Source organism: Xiphophorus hellerii, chromosome 1 (assembly GCF_003331165.1).
Source record: "Xiphophorus hellerii strain 12219 chromosome 1, Xiphophorus_hellerii-4.1, whole genome shotgun sequence".
Classification (NCBI taxonomy): Eukaryota; Metazoa; Chordata; class Actinopteri; order Cyprinodontiformes; family Poeciliidae; genus Xiphophorus; species Xiphophorus hellerii.
Window position 1 is genome coordinate 10,850,456 of NC_045672.1, and position 18,091 is coordinate 10,868,546.

The 18,091-nt window shown below is 38.0% G+C and overlaps 1 protein-coding gene across 1 annotated transcript in view; it reads right to left on the reverse strand.

Annotated features, from left to right (window-relative positions):
* Window positions 1-710: 710 nt before the first annotated feature.
* Window positions 711-18,091, reverse strand: part of espn (espin) — a 51,044-nt gene continuing 33,663 nt past the window's right edge. Inside the window, 5 exon segments of the mRNA XM_032571351.1 lie at window positions 711-3,572; window positions 5,333-5,344; window positions 6,818-6,897; window positions 15,770-16,132; window positions 16,278-16,423. Of these exon segments, the coding sequence (XP_032427242.1) occupies window positions 3,425-3,572; window positions 5,333-5,344; window positions 6,818-6,897; window positions 15,770-16,132; window positions 16,278-16,423 (749 nt within the window). The 3' untranslated portion in view covers window positions 711-3,424.

Consider the following 18,091-nt stretch of genomic DNA (forward strand, 5'->3'; position numbering starts at 1 on the left):
GCAGAAACTCAATCTAACAATAATCTTAATAAACACGCCCACTCTTTGGATACCTCTGCGATATATATTGGATTATTTATTTTTGTATGTAATTCCCTGATATTTTTTGAACCTGGTCTATGGTTACTTTGTCACTGCATGTTTCTAATTCACACAAACTTTGCTTTGTGCCTTCTTGGGCAAAGGATTAGATGTTTAGTTTTACATTTAGAAGCTACAGCTCATCTAGCAGCTAAACTTTTCATTTAATTTTACATTAATTCTCCATCAAGACTGTAGCTGACTATCCAAAAAATTGGTTTCTAGTATGGCACATGTCTGATTATTATTATTATTATTTTGCAACTAACTTTGCATGGATGCAAAGTTAATTCATGCAAAGCTACTTTGCTTAACTTTGCATGAATTACCTGAATCTTGTAGTGCACGTAGAATTTCTGTACAACCAACAGTTAGGATCAGATGTGCAAATTTATTCATACTTTAATCAAAAGACTTGTATGAAAGTGTAGGTGTGAGAAACAGTGTTGTAAAAAGCATTTGGATGATACTTTTTTGTTCCAAGAGGATGAATTATGTTGCAGCGTTTTACTTTTCGTGCACTTTGTTGTTTCTTTGTAAGAACAATAAATCTAACTAAATATATTTGCAGAACAAATTTTAAAAACATCTCAACAAGCAGAGGAATAAATCAATGGAAACACACAGGCTACGTTTAAATGATCTGAGGTTTATTCTGCTCATTTTTATCAGTCTGAAGTTATTATGACAAGAAAAAGCCAACATTCTACATCCAAGCGAGGCTGGGACATATAATATCATGAAATCTGGAAAAAATAAAATGACAAAAAAAAAATAAAATAAAATCTAAGGGTCACTATGTACAGAGTTTATATATTAATATATGTATAGAAAATTAAATGGCAATGACGTACATTATTTTAAATTTTAATGTCATATGGCATCTGATGAGAAGTGAGTCAGAACATTTCCAAATGATCAATCAAACCCAACCAGATGAATTAAAGAGATTATTTGTAATGATGAGATTACAAAAAGGGAAAAGAAATTCATTAAATGTAAATGCAACGATGAGAGCTCTATTTCAAAATATTTATTTTCTAATGACCTTCAAACCAGTGTATCCCATTTTTTTCAGTTTCTAACCCACACAATTATCGCATCGCTGTTTGATATACACAAACATAACTAATGACCCATTTAATGAGTGTAGCTACAAAACAGCCTCAACTATTACACTATTTTTTATCCATTAACAACTACAGATTTTATCTTTATTTTTTTATTATAACTTTTAAGGTAAAAAAAAAAATGGAACAAATAATTATTTTTTAGTTTAACTTAAAGTTCTTTAGATAATCTAAAGACCACACACTTGGTGTTTCAAGACCCATATTGGGGTCCTGACCCAGACTTTGGGAACCACTGCTTTAAACAGATTAACACCGTTCTAATGTTTTATGGATTGTAAAAAATAGTTTCAAATTTGGAAAGGAAGAAATGATGAAATAGTTCTCAGGCTGGACAAAAGATCTCTGAATGTCTAAAAGTGAATCATACAGTACTTTTTCAGACGTCTTCCTCATCTTATATATGCGACTGGTTAGTGTTCATTTTGAACATGCTGAAGCACATCAACTCAGCTAGCTAGCAGTGTAGTTTATCATTAGTGAGCACGCCTGTGGACTCTGTGATGTGTAAGCAGATCTGTTCATCAAAGATTCATCCTGCAGCTCAGTGGGACGGAGGCAAGAAACAAGCGGATGGGTTCGGATCAGACAGCTGCTGTAAATCGCAGCTCTTTGTCTTATTTTTGGGCGGAGGGGTTTCCATCTTAGATTTCCGGTATCCTTGTTATTAAACATTAAAAACATGTTTGATTCTTATAATGCAGCGATTCACAAAAAATTCACAATCATGATTAAACAACGTAGTTTGACATTCCGGTCACATTAAAACATTATATTAATAAAATTGAGCTTGGTTTTATTTTTCTGATACAAGAGCTACTAGTAGTTAATTTAAAATTATGCTATTTATTATTATTCCAGACTCTTTGGAAAATGACCTTGTCGAATGAACATTAATAAACTGTTAGCTTTGAGGCGGAATATAAATGAAACCACCGGCGGTAGTTTCTGCCAAAACACTGGCAGAATATTAAAGGGATAATTCAGGTTTAATGGAGGCTCTACTAAGAGGTCATAAGAAATGAATATCTTGCCCGCAGAAGTCACAGGGATTAACGTCTATTTATTTGCATTGAGTGGGTATTTCAACAGAATCTAATTAATATTTACATGGGAAAACAGAGGTAGGAAGTGGTCTGCTATCAAGGATTTTCCTGTCGGAAATGAACTGCGTGGAACATGCAAAGCATTTCCTTAAAAAATGACTTTTTATGTCACCAGAGATGCTTTACATTTTCTGTTGGATTTCCAGCAGGAAGATTATTGGTAACGCACATCCTCCAACCTCAGCTTCCTGTGTAAATGGCCTGTAATTGTAAAGCGCTTCATCAGGACCCAGAGGACCCCAGGGCGCCTCACACTACCTTCAGTCATTCATTTGTGTGTAAGCAACCTTTTAATCCAAACGTAATGATAATTTAAAGTATAATAGTGTACCTTCTCCTAGACCAGCTAATCATGATTTATACAAAATGAAGCGACTGAGATGGGTATCTAAAGCAGGTAAGATATCAACTGCTTATAACCTTCTAAGAAAACCTCGGCTTTAAACAGCTGAACTATCCTGTAGCAGCACAATAAGTGCATCTGTGAGCTTGACACTAAATCTTATGCCTAAGACGAAACATCGATGGGACACTGCTCGTTCTTATTAATTGGCTGCTTATTGATTACAAATTAGATATCTGAACTACTTCTCTTTCGATTACAGTCTGAAAAATAGACAATATCATAGCAACAACAGCATATGTCATCTGTTTCATCTACCAAAAAACGTAAATCTCCTACGTGACACATCATCCAATAATTAGCAGTTTTGTAGAAATGTAAGTATACACCAGCTGTGATTTTGTCTTAGTGTTCTTTAACAAGTGCCTTAGCAAAGAAAATGAAAAAAAGAGGGTCAGTGCATGTCAGAAATGCTTTGCTAAACAATCATTTGTGTCCATGAGACTTTTAGTAAGAGGTGTAGGATCACTCTGCTGTGTTTCACCCGAGCCGAGTCTCAGAGCTTGTGTGGCCAGGCAGCAACCGCAGAAGCGGGCCTCGGTTACTGCGGGGCCCCGAAGAGTGTCACAACAGAGTTTCAGGAGGGGGTGGAGACGAGCTCTCCTCACCTCTGTCTGTTCGGCGCGGGGTTAAAGAATGGAGGAGGGAGACATTTCGGACCGAGTGTGCGAGGGCGCAGAACGCTGCAGGGAAAACGGTCCAGTTCACTTTTTGGCTATGTCCCCTTTCTTCAGAATGATCTGCCGCTGCCAGGGGGCCAGCTTGGTCTCATCGTAGCCCATGGTCCGTAGTCGCTCCAGCTCCTGCTTCTCCTCGCACTCCTTTGCCTGTTTGGCCTGCTGTTCTGCTTTTCTACAAAGGTCACAAACAGCAATTAGGATGGCATTGTAATTTTTATTAACAAAGCAGCACAATATTTTACCTAACTGCTAGCATATACTGTACATATTTCTTTCTATGTTTTACACAATTACTGAATAGTACAGCCGTGGGAAATAGTATTTGCCACGGCTGTACTATTGTAACTTAGTACATCATTGTAATTTAAATTCATTAAATTACAACGAATTTAATGATTCATTGTAATTTTTGGAGAAACCCAGTCAAAGTAAAGATTGAAATACTGTTAAGATGCTGTGACATTACCTCGAACATGTTTAATGTGGCTGATTTAAAACCATTTGGCATAATACGGTTGTATAACAGCTTAATAGTAAGTGTTGCTCCGAGAAAGAAACAACCACCAATTTGGTTGTGTTTTTCTTCTTAATAAATGATATCATCACTTGAAAACTGTTTTTGGTATTTTCTCAGGTTAGTATGGGCCAACATTAAAGTTTGTTCAGCAATATAAGAGATTTAACAGTGGGCCAAAATGCCACACGAGCTACAAATTTTCAGCAACCTAATCCCTGGTCAGAAACAACTTTTGACAGAGTTGAACTAAACTGAGAGTACACATACATTATGAATGTATATTTAACGTCAGATACTCTTTAAGAGTTAAAATCTTTGTTTATTATTACTTTGTATCTTGCATCCATAGGATTAAAGTTTCCTAAAAGAAAATACTTCCTGTTTCATTGCTTTGAATCTGTCAAACTGTGTTGCCATTTGGTATTTTTAATAAAGGCCACTCAATAAATGTGTACACATCTCATCTTTGTGACAGGAAATGTTCTTAAAATCCAATTTAAAGAGAGATTTTTTTTGTTGTGTAAATACAGCTGCTGGTATATTATATAACAGATGAGTAGCGATAATGTTTTGGACTGAAAAGGAGCAGGGATCCAGCCCAAAGCTGCAAATTAGACAAAGTCTGGGTCCTAGGATGCAAATGACAAAGAAATCAGGGATGAGTCATTTTTTTTTGCAAAGCAGCAGGCCACATTTCCTTCTTGTCGACCTTCTTCATGTCAAACAGTGCTGACCGAAAGAAATAGCCATAAGCCAAAAATGAACTCTTGAAGGCACTGAATCAGGTAGAATGAATGCATGGATAAATGTTAATGTCAATAACTTACAGGCTGACCTCTAAATTAATCATTCATTGTAATGTTCCTTCTAATTGGCTGCTTAAAACCTCTGCTGAGTTTGCAAATGACAGAAAACTACAACTCCGTGTTGTTGCAAGTGTACTTCAGAGCAAGTTGCAAAGTTCACATAGGGAAGAGCTTTAAGGCAGAGTTTTGTTCAACTTTAAGATATTCAGCTGATAGTGGACTCCAAAAACATTTCCTGTAATAATTCCTCTGTTATCCAATAACAGTAATGCTGAAGGAATAGTACACTTTACCTAGTTTTTCGACCTGCTGTGCTTAAATATATCCAGATTTGATCTGGCATCTTAAACACCAGCTGAATTATTTCCTTCTTGTCTTGTGAATTATACCGTGAAGAAACAGCTGCATTTCTCTCAGTAGTTTGTAAATGTCTGTAACATTCATTCATTGTGATTTATATAAGGTCATTATTTTTGATTCGACATTCAACGTATCTACCCAAATTTGCAAACAAAAAATGGATTTCATTTGTTTTGCACCTCAGTCCATTTAAACAGTTTATTTTGAATGTTAAAATCATTAGTGTGTGAAGTAAAAGGAACATCTTACCTTTTTTGTTCCCTGTCACATCAGGAGGTCAAAAACAAAAGAGAAAAGGTGTAAATATCTTGAAACAGTGAACAGGAATTATACAAGCTACATTAATATCACACAGACACAGCTGCAGGATAAAGTCATTCTATTTCTGTCCCAAAATTAGAATATGACTGCAGCACTAACTAGTGCCTACCTACCTAAATTAGGTATTCCTAAACTAGGAATACCCTAATTCCTTTTAGATATTACTAAAAACATGAACATCCTGGAGTTAGTCATCAAATAAGGAGCTATAAGCAGATTTCCATCTTTCCACCGTCTCTACTTCCTGCCTCCTTAGGGGGAAGCTGAAGCAAATTTGACTAGAATTTAGCAATGCAAAGAGAACAAGTGACTACATTACTTCTCTGCTTTAACACGAACACTTAATGCAGCCAGAGAATGAGAGAAATCATTGCTTTTTAGTTTGTGTTGAAATTTAAAACAGACATTTTATGAAGGTCAGGATTGTCAGGAGTGTTTTACTTGAACAGAGTCGGGGTACAAGGATATAAATAACGTAAACAACATCAAGGACCTTGTCATTTACATGCAGAGAAAGCAAAACGTATATTTCTCACAACTTAAAAAAAAAGCACGGTCAGCACTGTCTGAAATCATTTGAAAAAGAAATAGTTCACAAATAGAGTGGATGTCCACTTTAAAATACTCAAGATATTTTTATTTACATGATAACTTCCCTTTTTCTAATAAATGCTTACGCTCTTATGGGGATTTTAGAGAGAGGAAAACTCCTGAAGAGAAATAAACTTGGTTTCTTGTCATGTAAAACTAAAATTTGTAGAATCATGCTTTGTTGACTATGTAGATATTCCACATATAGATGCATTCACTGCATTTTGCGTGTTGAATATTATTTATCAACTGTGTTTTATTACTAACCGTGCTTTCTCACTTATCTTCTTGCTAATGCTAATGCAAACTTGCTCAGGCTCAGATGTGTGATTCATATTTAAAAACATTCTGAGTGTGTCCTTCTTATTGATAGAAAAAGAAGGAAATTTAGCGATGCTAATTCCATGAGTGCCAAGAAAAATCTTCACTCTGAACTTCATCTACAGAGCTTTACATCACTGAATGAATTGGAGAGAAGTCAGTACAAACTGTGCAATTTATTTCTCAGCTGTGTGATCTTTGTATCCAACCTGTGTTGCAACTATCTTGGCCAGGTCTCTTGAGATCACAGGGAGAAACACACGGCTGAATAATTAAAGCAAACGAATGGATGGCTGAGCTCGGGAACAAAATGGGACTTCGCTGTTTGATGTCATAGCAACAAAGGCTGCAATCTACTTCAATGAGAAAACTGGTGAAGTGAAGTGAAGTGAAGCGGCTACATATTGGTCTTAGAAACATTTCCAGAACTTAAGAGTGTGAAACACTGTAAAAAAAAACAAAAAAAACAACAACTAAAAAAACAACTGCCTTATTACTCACCTTTCCTCGTCCATTTTCTTCTTCATCATGTCCCTCCTCCAGGCTGGCATTGAAGCCAGGCGCTTTGCTTCCTCTTCAGCCTGTGAGGACACAGAGAGGGTCCGAGATGGGGGCAAAAAATGGGGACCCAAATCGGTCAGTTGTGGCGTTTAAACTCTGACTGTATACCTCATAACCACCAAACTATTTTTAAGGATCACCAGCCATGCTAAACAGACGGCCTGTAAGATCTCCAAATACATGTGACATTCAATTGTTTATGAAACAGAGTCGTGTTTTTTATGTTTTTGGCCGTAGCTAAAACTTAGGGAAAAAAAAGAAAGTAGGACATCTTGAACAGGAAAACAACAAACTCCAGATTTGGTAAAATTAACAGAATCAAAAGTGATAATAAACAGGCAAATCTGTGAGAGTATCAGTGGTGATGCTGATGTGTGTATTTGCTGGTAAATCCCTGCTCCGTGCTGAAAGAGCAGGCACACGCCTGCAGGGAGAAACTGTGATGAAACATGAATCCAACGTCTATTCATATTTCCAAGTACAATTTCCTAAACAAAGGGCCATTATAAAAGACAAATACTCAACAAAGGACCCCTCTTTAAACAGTTGGATAAATTTTCAGAAGCAAACACACCTCACAATGTCTACTTCCTCTCGTGTTTTTGTTCGGAATACGATAAAGGCTATTAAAGGATCACATCGCTGTTTTACAGAATGTTTGCATCGAGAAATAAACGTAACTGGATCCTTTTTTCTCTTTGCGTCTGTAGCAGAGGGTGGAACAGGAGGAGAGGAGAGGGCAGCAGTGTTAGATTTCTCATCCTCGCCTGAGATACGTTACCCTTTCCTTTCTCAATCCTTTTACTCGAGGATTTCGCTGTAGCTATGGTGACTCCAGGTAACATTACCTGCTTCATGAATGTTGTAATAATTCCCTGGGGAATTATTGCAAAGAAAAAAAAGAAGCTGTTAGAAATCTTTTTAAAAAAATGTTTTATTTATTTAGAATTTGATCAAAATAAAATAAATTGGTCAAAGGGGAACTGTGCTAAGGCTGGACTAAAATGGCTCCCTGGTCATTTAATATTCGGGTTGGCTGTGTAAAAGACTGAACACAGCAGTTTATTTGTGCTAGTGGTTTCAGTTCTGATGTTCATATTAGTTCAATTTAAAATAAAATGCATATAAAGTTATAGTCCGCATGTACTAATAAGAGTGGGTTAACTTTCTAATATTTAAGCAGTACTACAAGAACTATGGTAATGTTAATGTTCGTCTTTTGGTAGCACCAATTATCTTGGGTTAACACAGAAAGTCAAAACATCTTCATATCTTCAGGTTTATGGGGTAGGAGTTCTTACGTTTCTTACTTCTTCCTTTTCTAGCACGTTAAGATTATTGTGGTACAAAATGTATCTTTTGCATTCCTTGTTCATGTGTGTGATTTTATACTTGTATTGTGTTTGAAATAAATAAATAAAAATAAAATTTATATCTTGCTTCCATAAACACAGGCTATTTTTTAACATTTTTCAAACTGATCTCAATCAATCTTTCTGATGGTCTTTCAAAGATTTTCTCTAGACTTTTGTGGTCTTTGTTTGTGTTTGTTTTGTGTGTTTTGTTTTTTTTTAAAGAATTTCCAATCCAGTAGAAGTTGAATATTCTCTTTTGTTAAGGGACTTGAAACATTTTTACCTATTTTTTTTAGTTGAATCAATGTAAAATCCCAAAGACAGAAAAACATAGACAGAAGAACATACACTAAAATGTTAGTATAGCTGACAAAAAAAATCTATTTGCTGAAAATTTGGCCTGGATTAGATGCTTCTCTGAGGTGTGTAGGGGTCTTTTCTTCTCCTCGTGCCTTTTAGTGGCTAAATACGATGAAAGGATCACCCTACAAAAAATTGAACTCTCATGATCCAATACATATATAAGGAAACCTCCGCATGACACTTCAGAGAACATCCACAGTTTGCCTGCCTATTGTTGAGATACGGGCCCAGGTTGATGTGAAGGGGGGACAAAAATAAAATTAAAAAATCTAATTATTAGGACCACTTTAAAAGATTATTAAGTAGCTCCTTGAAATATGAATATATTTATATATTTATTACTTAGTAATGCCATATAGTAGAAATATAAAAAGAAGTTGTAGTGTTTTAGATGTTTTTAAACTGTTATGTAGATTACATATACAGTGGCTCCCTAAAAGTGATGGGGCTTAAGGACCACAGCTGCCTGTGGATAACTAAAATCCATGAACATCCCATGACGCCCCTTTAAAACGGCCTATTGTTATATTGTTCACAAAATATACCTCAATATGCAACAGAACACACAATGGAAACTATCCTATCACTTATGCAGACGCGAAGACAGTCTTCATTATTTCCACTCTTGGCGGTGCAGCCACCAGGTGCAAGTACTAGCATGTCAAGTGGGACTGATTTAATGTATTTCAGCTTCCCAAGCTGCATTTTCTTTTGAACATTTTAGATATGCGCTGCAAAAAAAATATATCTGTGAACAGGCAGATTTTCTGCTAATAATTTGGAGTTGCGTTCCACAGAAAAGTCTGTGAATTGTGAGCTGTAACTGGGCAGGGATCCACTTTAATCCTCATTTCTACTGTTTTATAATTGTCCTACAACTTCGATCTATAATCAATATTCTGTAGCAATTTATCATTCCAACTAATATGGATTACCATCAGTACAGACTCTGTAGGCGTTGTAATCCTTAAAATAAAGCAATCAGTACATAAACTGATGAATGTGAATGTAGCTCCTAAAAGCAAATGGCATTTAGCCGACCGCCTGAATGACTTCCTTTTGAGCTGTGAGGTGATGCAGATTCACAGTAACCTCCTTATGGCTCTTGTAAGCCATGGATAGCATGACAGCAGGTGGCACTAAGAGGGTTACATGAAGGTAATCTTGATGCCACAGAATAGACACTATGAGAATATCGAAGCCACTGGCAGATCACTGGAGGACTTCACACGGAGGAACCGAGTGTCTAAAAGGGCTCTGTCACTGGAGTCACAGTGGATCTGTGTGGGAACTGAGGTTTGCCCCTACTAGGCAGTGCTTGGGGAAAACAATTTAGAACCTGTACATACACAAACATTTTCTATAAACTTTATTTTAGACAGTAACGTAGAAATCAGGTAAAAACACGATTCAGTTCCAGAATGTGAAAAAAATCTGTGAAACACATCTTAATATCAGAAACAACAAACCAAAACCCATAAATACTAAGGAATTTATACAATCTTCAATTTTGAATGTTTCGAGAGTTAGAGCATTGAATATTGAATTCTTATATTAGCACACATAAATCTGTTATCAAATTTTAAAGAACATTTTCCCTACCACAAAGTGCTCTTAAACCTGGACAATAATATCTGAGTGTCAAAGTAACAACCAACTCATTGAGCAATTTCTATCAAGAATAAAATTATGTTTTTTTATATATTTCAAAACAGATTTTGAACTTAATGTTTGTATTTTTAGATAGAGTTTCTGAAAAAGACAAAACCACAAAGATGTGGACAATATGAAAAAAGGAAAGTTTTTACCACACAGATTTTATTGCAGCTACACTGTCGTTCCAGCTCATTGTTTCACGCCTGGTTTGTACATTTCTGCAGGTGGATTTTATTCAGGATTTATTGCAGCGTACTGTTTGTTGTCCTGAAAGTCAGACCTGGAAATGATGCCACATCAGATCTCATCATATTCTAGTTATAAGTCAAATAAACAGAGATGCAAACTACTGGTAGCAATATACACTGATAAACATGTATTTATCTCCATCTTATTACTTCAAACAGTAAAGAAACGTGTTAACAAATGGGGGTTTTTAAAGAACTCCTGATGCCATTGGTGAAATGATAAAAAAAACTGTCAGATGTGCTAAAGTATAATTAAATACCTTCAACTTGACCTTCACTATGATTTTAAATGTATACTTCATGTTGAACCTGAGGCTGATTGGAGAGCTGCAACTTTCCTTTCTGTAATTCAGGGGGTTTTATCCTCGAAGTCTGGCTGAGAGCTCAGAAAACACAACTTACAGTTTCAAACACAATAAACTATTATTTTAAACTAAGCTTGTGACTAGAAATAAAAATAGTGTATCACAATTTGACAATTCTGTCAAGGTGATGATCTGTTTGGTTGTTCTGTATTATGGACTTTTTCTTTTTTTAGTAAAACAAGCGAGCTAATATATACTTAATGTGTTCAATGAGTGTTATTCCTAATATTTCAGAAATTACAATTGTTTTCATTAGTCATGTTGCAGACTAATGACTGACATGATTAACTGAATGTTGGGAAGGATTATTTTGAAAAATAGAGCATGGCAGAGCTTCTCCCATATATGTGATCACTGGATTATTACTGAACATCCTCTCAATTGTGATTGGACAGTGCATCTCAGCAGTCAGCCAATCAGCTGCTGGGGTCTTGGCGTTACTATCAGGAATGAAGTTTCATATTATTATTATCATTAGATAGAATAACAAGAGGGGCCATTGGAGGCTCAAGCATTTGTGTCTTGCGACTGATGGAAGTACTACAATAGGACAAACTATTCACAACACAGAATAAACAAATGACATTTTTAAATGGCAAATCTCTTATTTAAAGATTATTTTGAGATCATGGCTTCATTTAAAGCTCTTTATTTAAATGTTCTCACTTGAACTCAGTTCAGAATAAATTGTCAGCTCTGTCTCTCCATCCAAGCATAAACAAATGGGAATGTCAACACAACCAAATGAAGGCTATTTGCTGTAGTTTAATCCCCTAGGTGACATGGCCTAAATGCTAACGCTCCCGATTAGTTTCCCTTTTCGGTAGGTTGAACTGTGCAGATTAGCCTCTCAGATCCAGCACCATCTCTGGTGGTGGACACTGCAGTTAGATGTCAAAAAGCTCCGCTTCCTTCTCCTTCCAAAAGGCAAAGCTTCGGTCGATGTATCTGATAATTTCCTCATTGCTGAACTCTTTGAGCTCATAAATAACTTTAATCGCATCCTCAGAAGTTTCATCTCTGGGTGAAACTTGATCAACGCGTGGTTCTTCTGTGAATCTAACTTTCACAGGTGGAAGGTCTTTCTTTGGTTCTGATCCCGCAGTGTCCACGGAGTTCTGTTTTACCTCCACTTTTTTTGCATCAGATTTTGGGTCCCTCTCCAATACAATCCCAGACTCATTTGAAGGCATCTGCTCATTGGTTGTCACAGTCTCTGGAGCATTGGCCTCCAATGAAGTTCTGTTGTCAGACACACCGTTCTCGGCAGCAGTAGGTGATACTGATGGAGGAACATCTAATTGGGAGGCTGGTGGAGATGGTTGTGTTGTCACTGCAGATGATTGTAGACTGTGGATTTGGAGTTGGGGGTGGAGGACAGGTAGGTGGAGGTGGGGGAGGATGCAAAGGTGGAGGTGGGAGGGATTCATGCAGTGCAGAGATTTCAGGAGATACGGAATTTAGAGATGCCGTCATCACACCTCCCCCATCAGCCACGTCTCCGAAATGCTTGAGTTTTATGTCCTCAAAGCCATCCACCCAGTCTCGTTTCCCACCCTCGATTTCCACCATCACTTCCTTATGAAACTGTCTTATAACTTCCCACTTGTGGCTGCCCAGTCGGTCAAACATCTCGTAGCACAAGAGGTGGCGGAACTTCCGCTCACTGCGAGACATGTTCATTTCAAGTAACTGGAAGTATCCAAGCATGAAGAGGTCAAGGGTTAAGCTCTCATAGCTCACAGGGGAGCCGTTGAAGTGTGGCAAGAAGTGCTCTGGCCAGTAGATCATCTGGGCCCGACTTAGCCTCCGGATCTGCCGTGACGGGACTTGGCTCATAATTGATCTCCAGTGGCCAATCAGATTGCCAACCACTTGCTTTGACTTCATAAACATAATCATCTTATCTTCCTCACTGTGCATTTCATCACCCATTTGAGCATTGAACTGGCTGTAGTCCTCACAGCCCACATCCAAGTAGTTTCCCCTCCTGCCTGTGTACTTAGTCCGATAAGATTCTGAGATGGTATACTTCCTCCAGTGTTCAAGGAACAAAAGGACGATCCTCTCCTTCCTCATTTCGATGCACTCCTGGACATAGCTTAGATCAGTCTGCACCTCCAAGCTTCGTTTTAGGTGATCGTCAGTCAAAACAGGGTCTGAAGAAAGAACCTGGTTGAACTCTTTAATATTTGTTGGAGCCATTGCCTCAGAGGAGACATACAACGGAGAAACATAGGCTACAGTAACAACTTGGTTCTTCAACAAGTGGTAAGACAGATTCTTCTACAGGTGGCAAAGGCCCATTGCTTCTATAGTCAGGAACTGTATCTGCAGAGGAAGGAACACTGCTATTGCTGGTTGGCTCTAGACTATAACTTGACTCACTAACCACTGGCAGTGACATCTTGCGTTTGTAAACCCTATCAGATGGGTCATTTGTAGACTGTGTCTGAGTTTGAAGCTCATAATTGGCCTTCAGGTTCTTCACAGAAACTCCCCACTGCTTTATCTCCCTTTCCACGTCTTCTCTTGTTGAGAAGGACTGGGATCGCCCAATATTTCCAGTGCCAACAGATGTTTGACACTGGTCTGCAGTAATATTTTTTGCTTCTTCTTGAGAATTTCCGGAAAGAATAAAATCTAAGATGTCTATCTCCTTGCCTCCAAGGGTGGCAAGGAGGATGGCCATGCTCTTGAGCAGAATGGAGATTTTGCTGCACCAGGCTGGGAGATCTTCAGCTTGCCCATGCACTTGTTTTGGATTGACTGAGAAATACTCCTGATTAAGAGCAGCAGAGACTGGTAGTAGCTGGTGAAGCTCTCGCTCCAGTTCCTCCAGTTCCTTCTCAACTTCTGACATCTTGTGCATGACCTGCAGGTTCTCAATTTGTTTCTCAATTCGATTCAGGTCAGCTTCGGTCATCAACTCCCCAAACGGCCCTAAAATGGCATTGTGGACGTGGGAGTAGTGCCATTCCTGAGGTTGGTAGTGTCCACTTGACGCAAACTAAATCAGAGGTCAAAGGAGACCGACAGGACAAGAAGAAAAAAAAAAGAAGGAAGGAGGGTTTCCTTCAGCAGGATGTTCCTTGTTTCAAACACGCTTCAGAGCAAATCCATTCCAACACACAGGATTTACATGGATTTAGTGGTGCAATGGCACAGCCTCATTACGGGCATTAAACTCTGTGCTGTAATTTAGAATCAAAGCAAACAGAGAAACCATTGTTCTTTTTGAATGAACCAGCAAAATTAAATGCTGAACCGACCATATTTGCAGAAACTCAAAATCAGCTTTGAAGTTCCCACGTCTCTATTGCTGTCCTTCGGGACATTGTACACCTATACAAACTATTATTCTAACACCATCAAATCCTATTTGGGCCCTGCTACAGGTACAACAGACACGTCAGTCCTCCCAGCAATGGAGAAGACCGTAATAGGTGTGTGAACAGTGCAATAAAGTTAAAACTGCTTGTATTGGTCATTGCCTAAGGAAAAAGATTACTCTACAGCAATGTATTATCGGCCACCTTGGTAAAAATATTTAAAAAGTCTTAAAATCAAATGAAATGAAAGCAAAAACAAGAGACAACATTCCTCAACTTTTAAACTATTACTAAGCATTTTTTGTACATAAACATTTTATCATTGTCAAAATGCTCTTTTAGGGACTTTGATGGCACTGGTTGACCTGTAGTGTGAATGGGGCCCATCATCACACCACTGAATCTGCATGTAAGGACTTGAAGCCACAGAAGGCCATCACCAAAACACCAGCTCACACTGTGTATAGTTTGGTCATGTGTCTTGATGCTGTGACAGCTGATGTAGCCAAGTTTTAATTCACTTCACTTCAAAATATCTCAGCAACGTCTACGAGTAACAAAAAAGTCATGCAAAAGTTAAAAAAAAAAAATGAAAAAAAACCACTTTGATAACTGGTAAGTACATAGTGTTAAGGCTCTAACCTGTATTTTATTTAATGTTTATGAGAAGACACATAGGGATTTATTAATTAAACCTTATAAGATAAAATGTTGGTCTATCCCAACAAAAAAAACTCTAATGCATGTATCACAGAATGACATTTAAGAGAATTTTCTTCCTGCTGGATTATGCAAGAGGCAAAAGTGGCAACCTGTGCTTGCAATTAATAATTAATATGTTAGAAATAATTAATTTGTATATAACCAGAGTCTTTGTTATGTTATCTGAGCCTAACAAGTGTTCAGATTGTGTTTGTATGACTTTCTAATCAGTACCATGTCTAATGATACTTAAAGGTAACACAAGTCAAAGCTACTGAAGACAAAAAGATAAATGCTGAATGTTATCAGTTGATAGGAGATGTGTGAAAAGATCATTTAAACTGGAATCTGCTTTAAGAAGTTTCAAACTGCCTAAGAGAGGGTTCTCAATTTCCAGCCCTGGCAGGTCAACGTTCTGCTGCTTTTAGGTGCTTCTCTGGTCCAACTCACATGGATGAGATAACTATCTCTGTCCTCAGCATGCAATCAGCTCCAACCCAGTCCTGCTAATGACCAATTAGTTCATTCAGGGCTTCTGAACCACAAACATATCCACAAGTTTCAGGACAGTGGCCCCAAAGGGCTAGAGTTTGAAACTTCTGCTCTAAGATAAAACCTTTTCTTTGGTGTTAAGAAAGTAGTTTTTATCTCGATTCAGTTACACTCTTCATGCACAAACAAAAAAATTATCATAAAACATCAAACACTCAAAGTACTAGCCATCCCGTTTGCATCGTAGTTATAAAAATGCCAAGCCAATTTTATTTTATTTTATTTTTGCATATTTCAAATTTAAGAGACCACAAAAGGGATAGTAGAAAGACGTCAAAACACCTGTCATCTGGGCACAGCATTCCAGCACAACACCTACCTTGCGTTTGTACTCGTCCTCCTCCTGCATCTTGGCCTGAAGCTTCCTCACCATCACCTGCCGTTTCCACTCGGGGATGGGTTTCCCCTGCTCATCATGAATGGGCACCAGCGCCTCAATGTCGGCGAGGCTCGTCTTCCTTTCCGACTCCGGCTGCGCCGCACCAGCTCCGCCGTCCCCATTGACGACGGAGTTGGAGGACAGCTGCTCGTAGCTCGCAGAGCCTGACATGTTCCTGGAACCAGTGGGACTGGGGCTGGGGCTGGGGCTGGGGCTCGGGGTGACGGGCGGGCTGGATTGTGGAGGGGAGGGTGGTTTGGTGGGTGGGGTAGATGTTTGGGTTTCTGGAGGTGTGGTGGTTCCCTTAAAGGAGATGAAGACACTTATTACACATCACAGTCATCCAAAGTAATTGTAATATCTGTGACTGAACTGCTGGAGTCTGTGGCTCTGTATCATTCACCATCTTGTAAATGAATTCAAAAGTGCCAAAAAGCTTTGGACCTACATTGTTGCCCGTCGTCCCTGTGTTGGAGAACACAGTGGTGTAGCCTTTACTGTGAGGCGTGGGCTTGAGGCTCTTTCCGGCTTTGATCTCTGCCAGCAGCTCTGAGTTGTCTCCGGTGGGGGACATCATGTTGAAAGATTTTGTGCCTGCGGACAAAAGGAGAGCGCGGACGAGTGAAACCAGGTAGAAAGACGGATGAGAGAGAGACAGATCCACTAAAGAGAAAAGAGACACTGGGTGGCGTTTCAGTGCTTAAATATTTTATCCAATCAGGCAGATAACAATGTTGAACCGGAGCATGTTGAACAATGATGGGAGGTCAGTCGGGTCATCATGGATAAGCTGGACATGCATATTTGTTTACTGAGGTTTACATTTATACTGTATGTGGGTCTGCTTGAGACATGTCTGATTAGATCACTGTTGCCTTAGCAACAGCTGGACCAAGCTTGGATTAAAAGGTAACCATAACACAAAACCTGGTTACAAACTTACTTTATGCCTTTATCTAAAGGGATACAATCAGGACAGAGCTACAAAATACACAATGTTCCTTTTTAATACAATGCATACGGCTTGCTAAGGGCTTGTAAAAGAGTTTTAGAGAAATGCTCCTAAGAAGGATATCAAAGCTACCGAATAATTATTTTATTCCTGTTTTGAACAGAAGTGTTTTACACTTATTATGCTTTTTTAGTTCGAAGAAAGAAATTAATCTCCCTCCCTCTTTTATCACCTCATGCTCTATGTACGTTGGGTATTTCTACATTGAAGAAGGGATTTTGATTCGGTTCACAAAGTGAAAAAAACAAAACCAATGAATTGTTTTGGACAAGCTACAGCACTGGTTTAGTTAGAAATAGACTAGAAAAAGACTAGAATAGGATGTTTTTCCACTAGACTGCCAACATCGGTGGCAGGTCATTTGGAAACATCAAAATCCTATCGTTTTCAGTCTGGAAATGCGCCACACCAGGCCATGCTAACAGCTACGCTCTTTAGTTTGGAAGTTGAGAAAAAGGCTCAAAGTTATCCATTTACACTTTCAGGGTGTTAAAAAAAAAGATGCCAGAGGAAGAACAAAAGCTGCAAGAAGATGTCTAAAAGGGAAATGTTTTCAGTTTTCAGCAGAGGCATGTCAGCTGTTAACAGGAAACTACAACACAGAAATAAAACAGGCTTTGTTTTTAAATGTTTTCGGGCAGGAAAAAAAAAAACTGTCCACCACATAAAATTGGCAAAGGAGTGAAGTTATGTGGGGACAACTTTACTAGATAAAGCTCATCTCATAATTATAAGTAGATGTTTATTCATTTGATTTTTAATCTCTGCTTCTTTTCAACACAATAGATTTGGAAATGTTGGTTAGATTTTGTAAATCTAAGTTGAGGTAATAATTTACATTCTCAAGGGAATAAATACAACTGTTACAATATGTTGCTAAAGCCTGTTTAAAATTTTAACTTTGAACCTGTTTTGCATGTTTTAACTGCTTTACAGGGACATTTGTGTCACTTTAGAGGCCTGTGAGAGCTACCTCATCACATTATGAATAATAAGAACATTTTATTTCCACCAGGAAGGCTGGAAATAAATATTTTTGAACGCTGGTCATCATAGTTTTTAAAGAGAAATTTGAATCAGCTAAAATAAGTATTGATAAGTCAAAGCTCAACTAAAGCCAGATTTTAAAAAACACAAACACAGTCCATCTCTAGCTTTAATCAGAAAAAAATAAAATAAAATTATGATAGAAATTATAAGAACATGCATGTGTAGTAAAGTTGTCAGTTGTCTTGATAAAAAAAAAACCC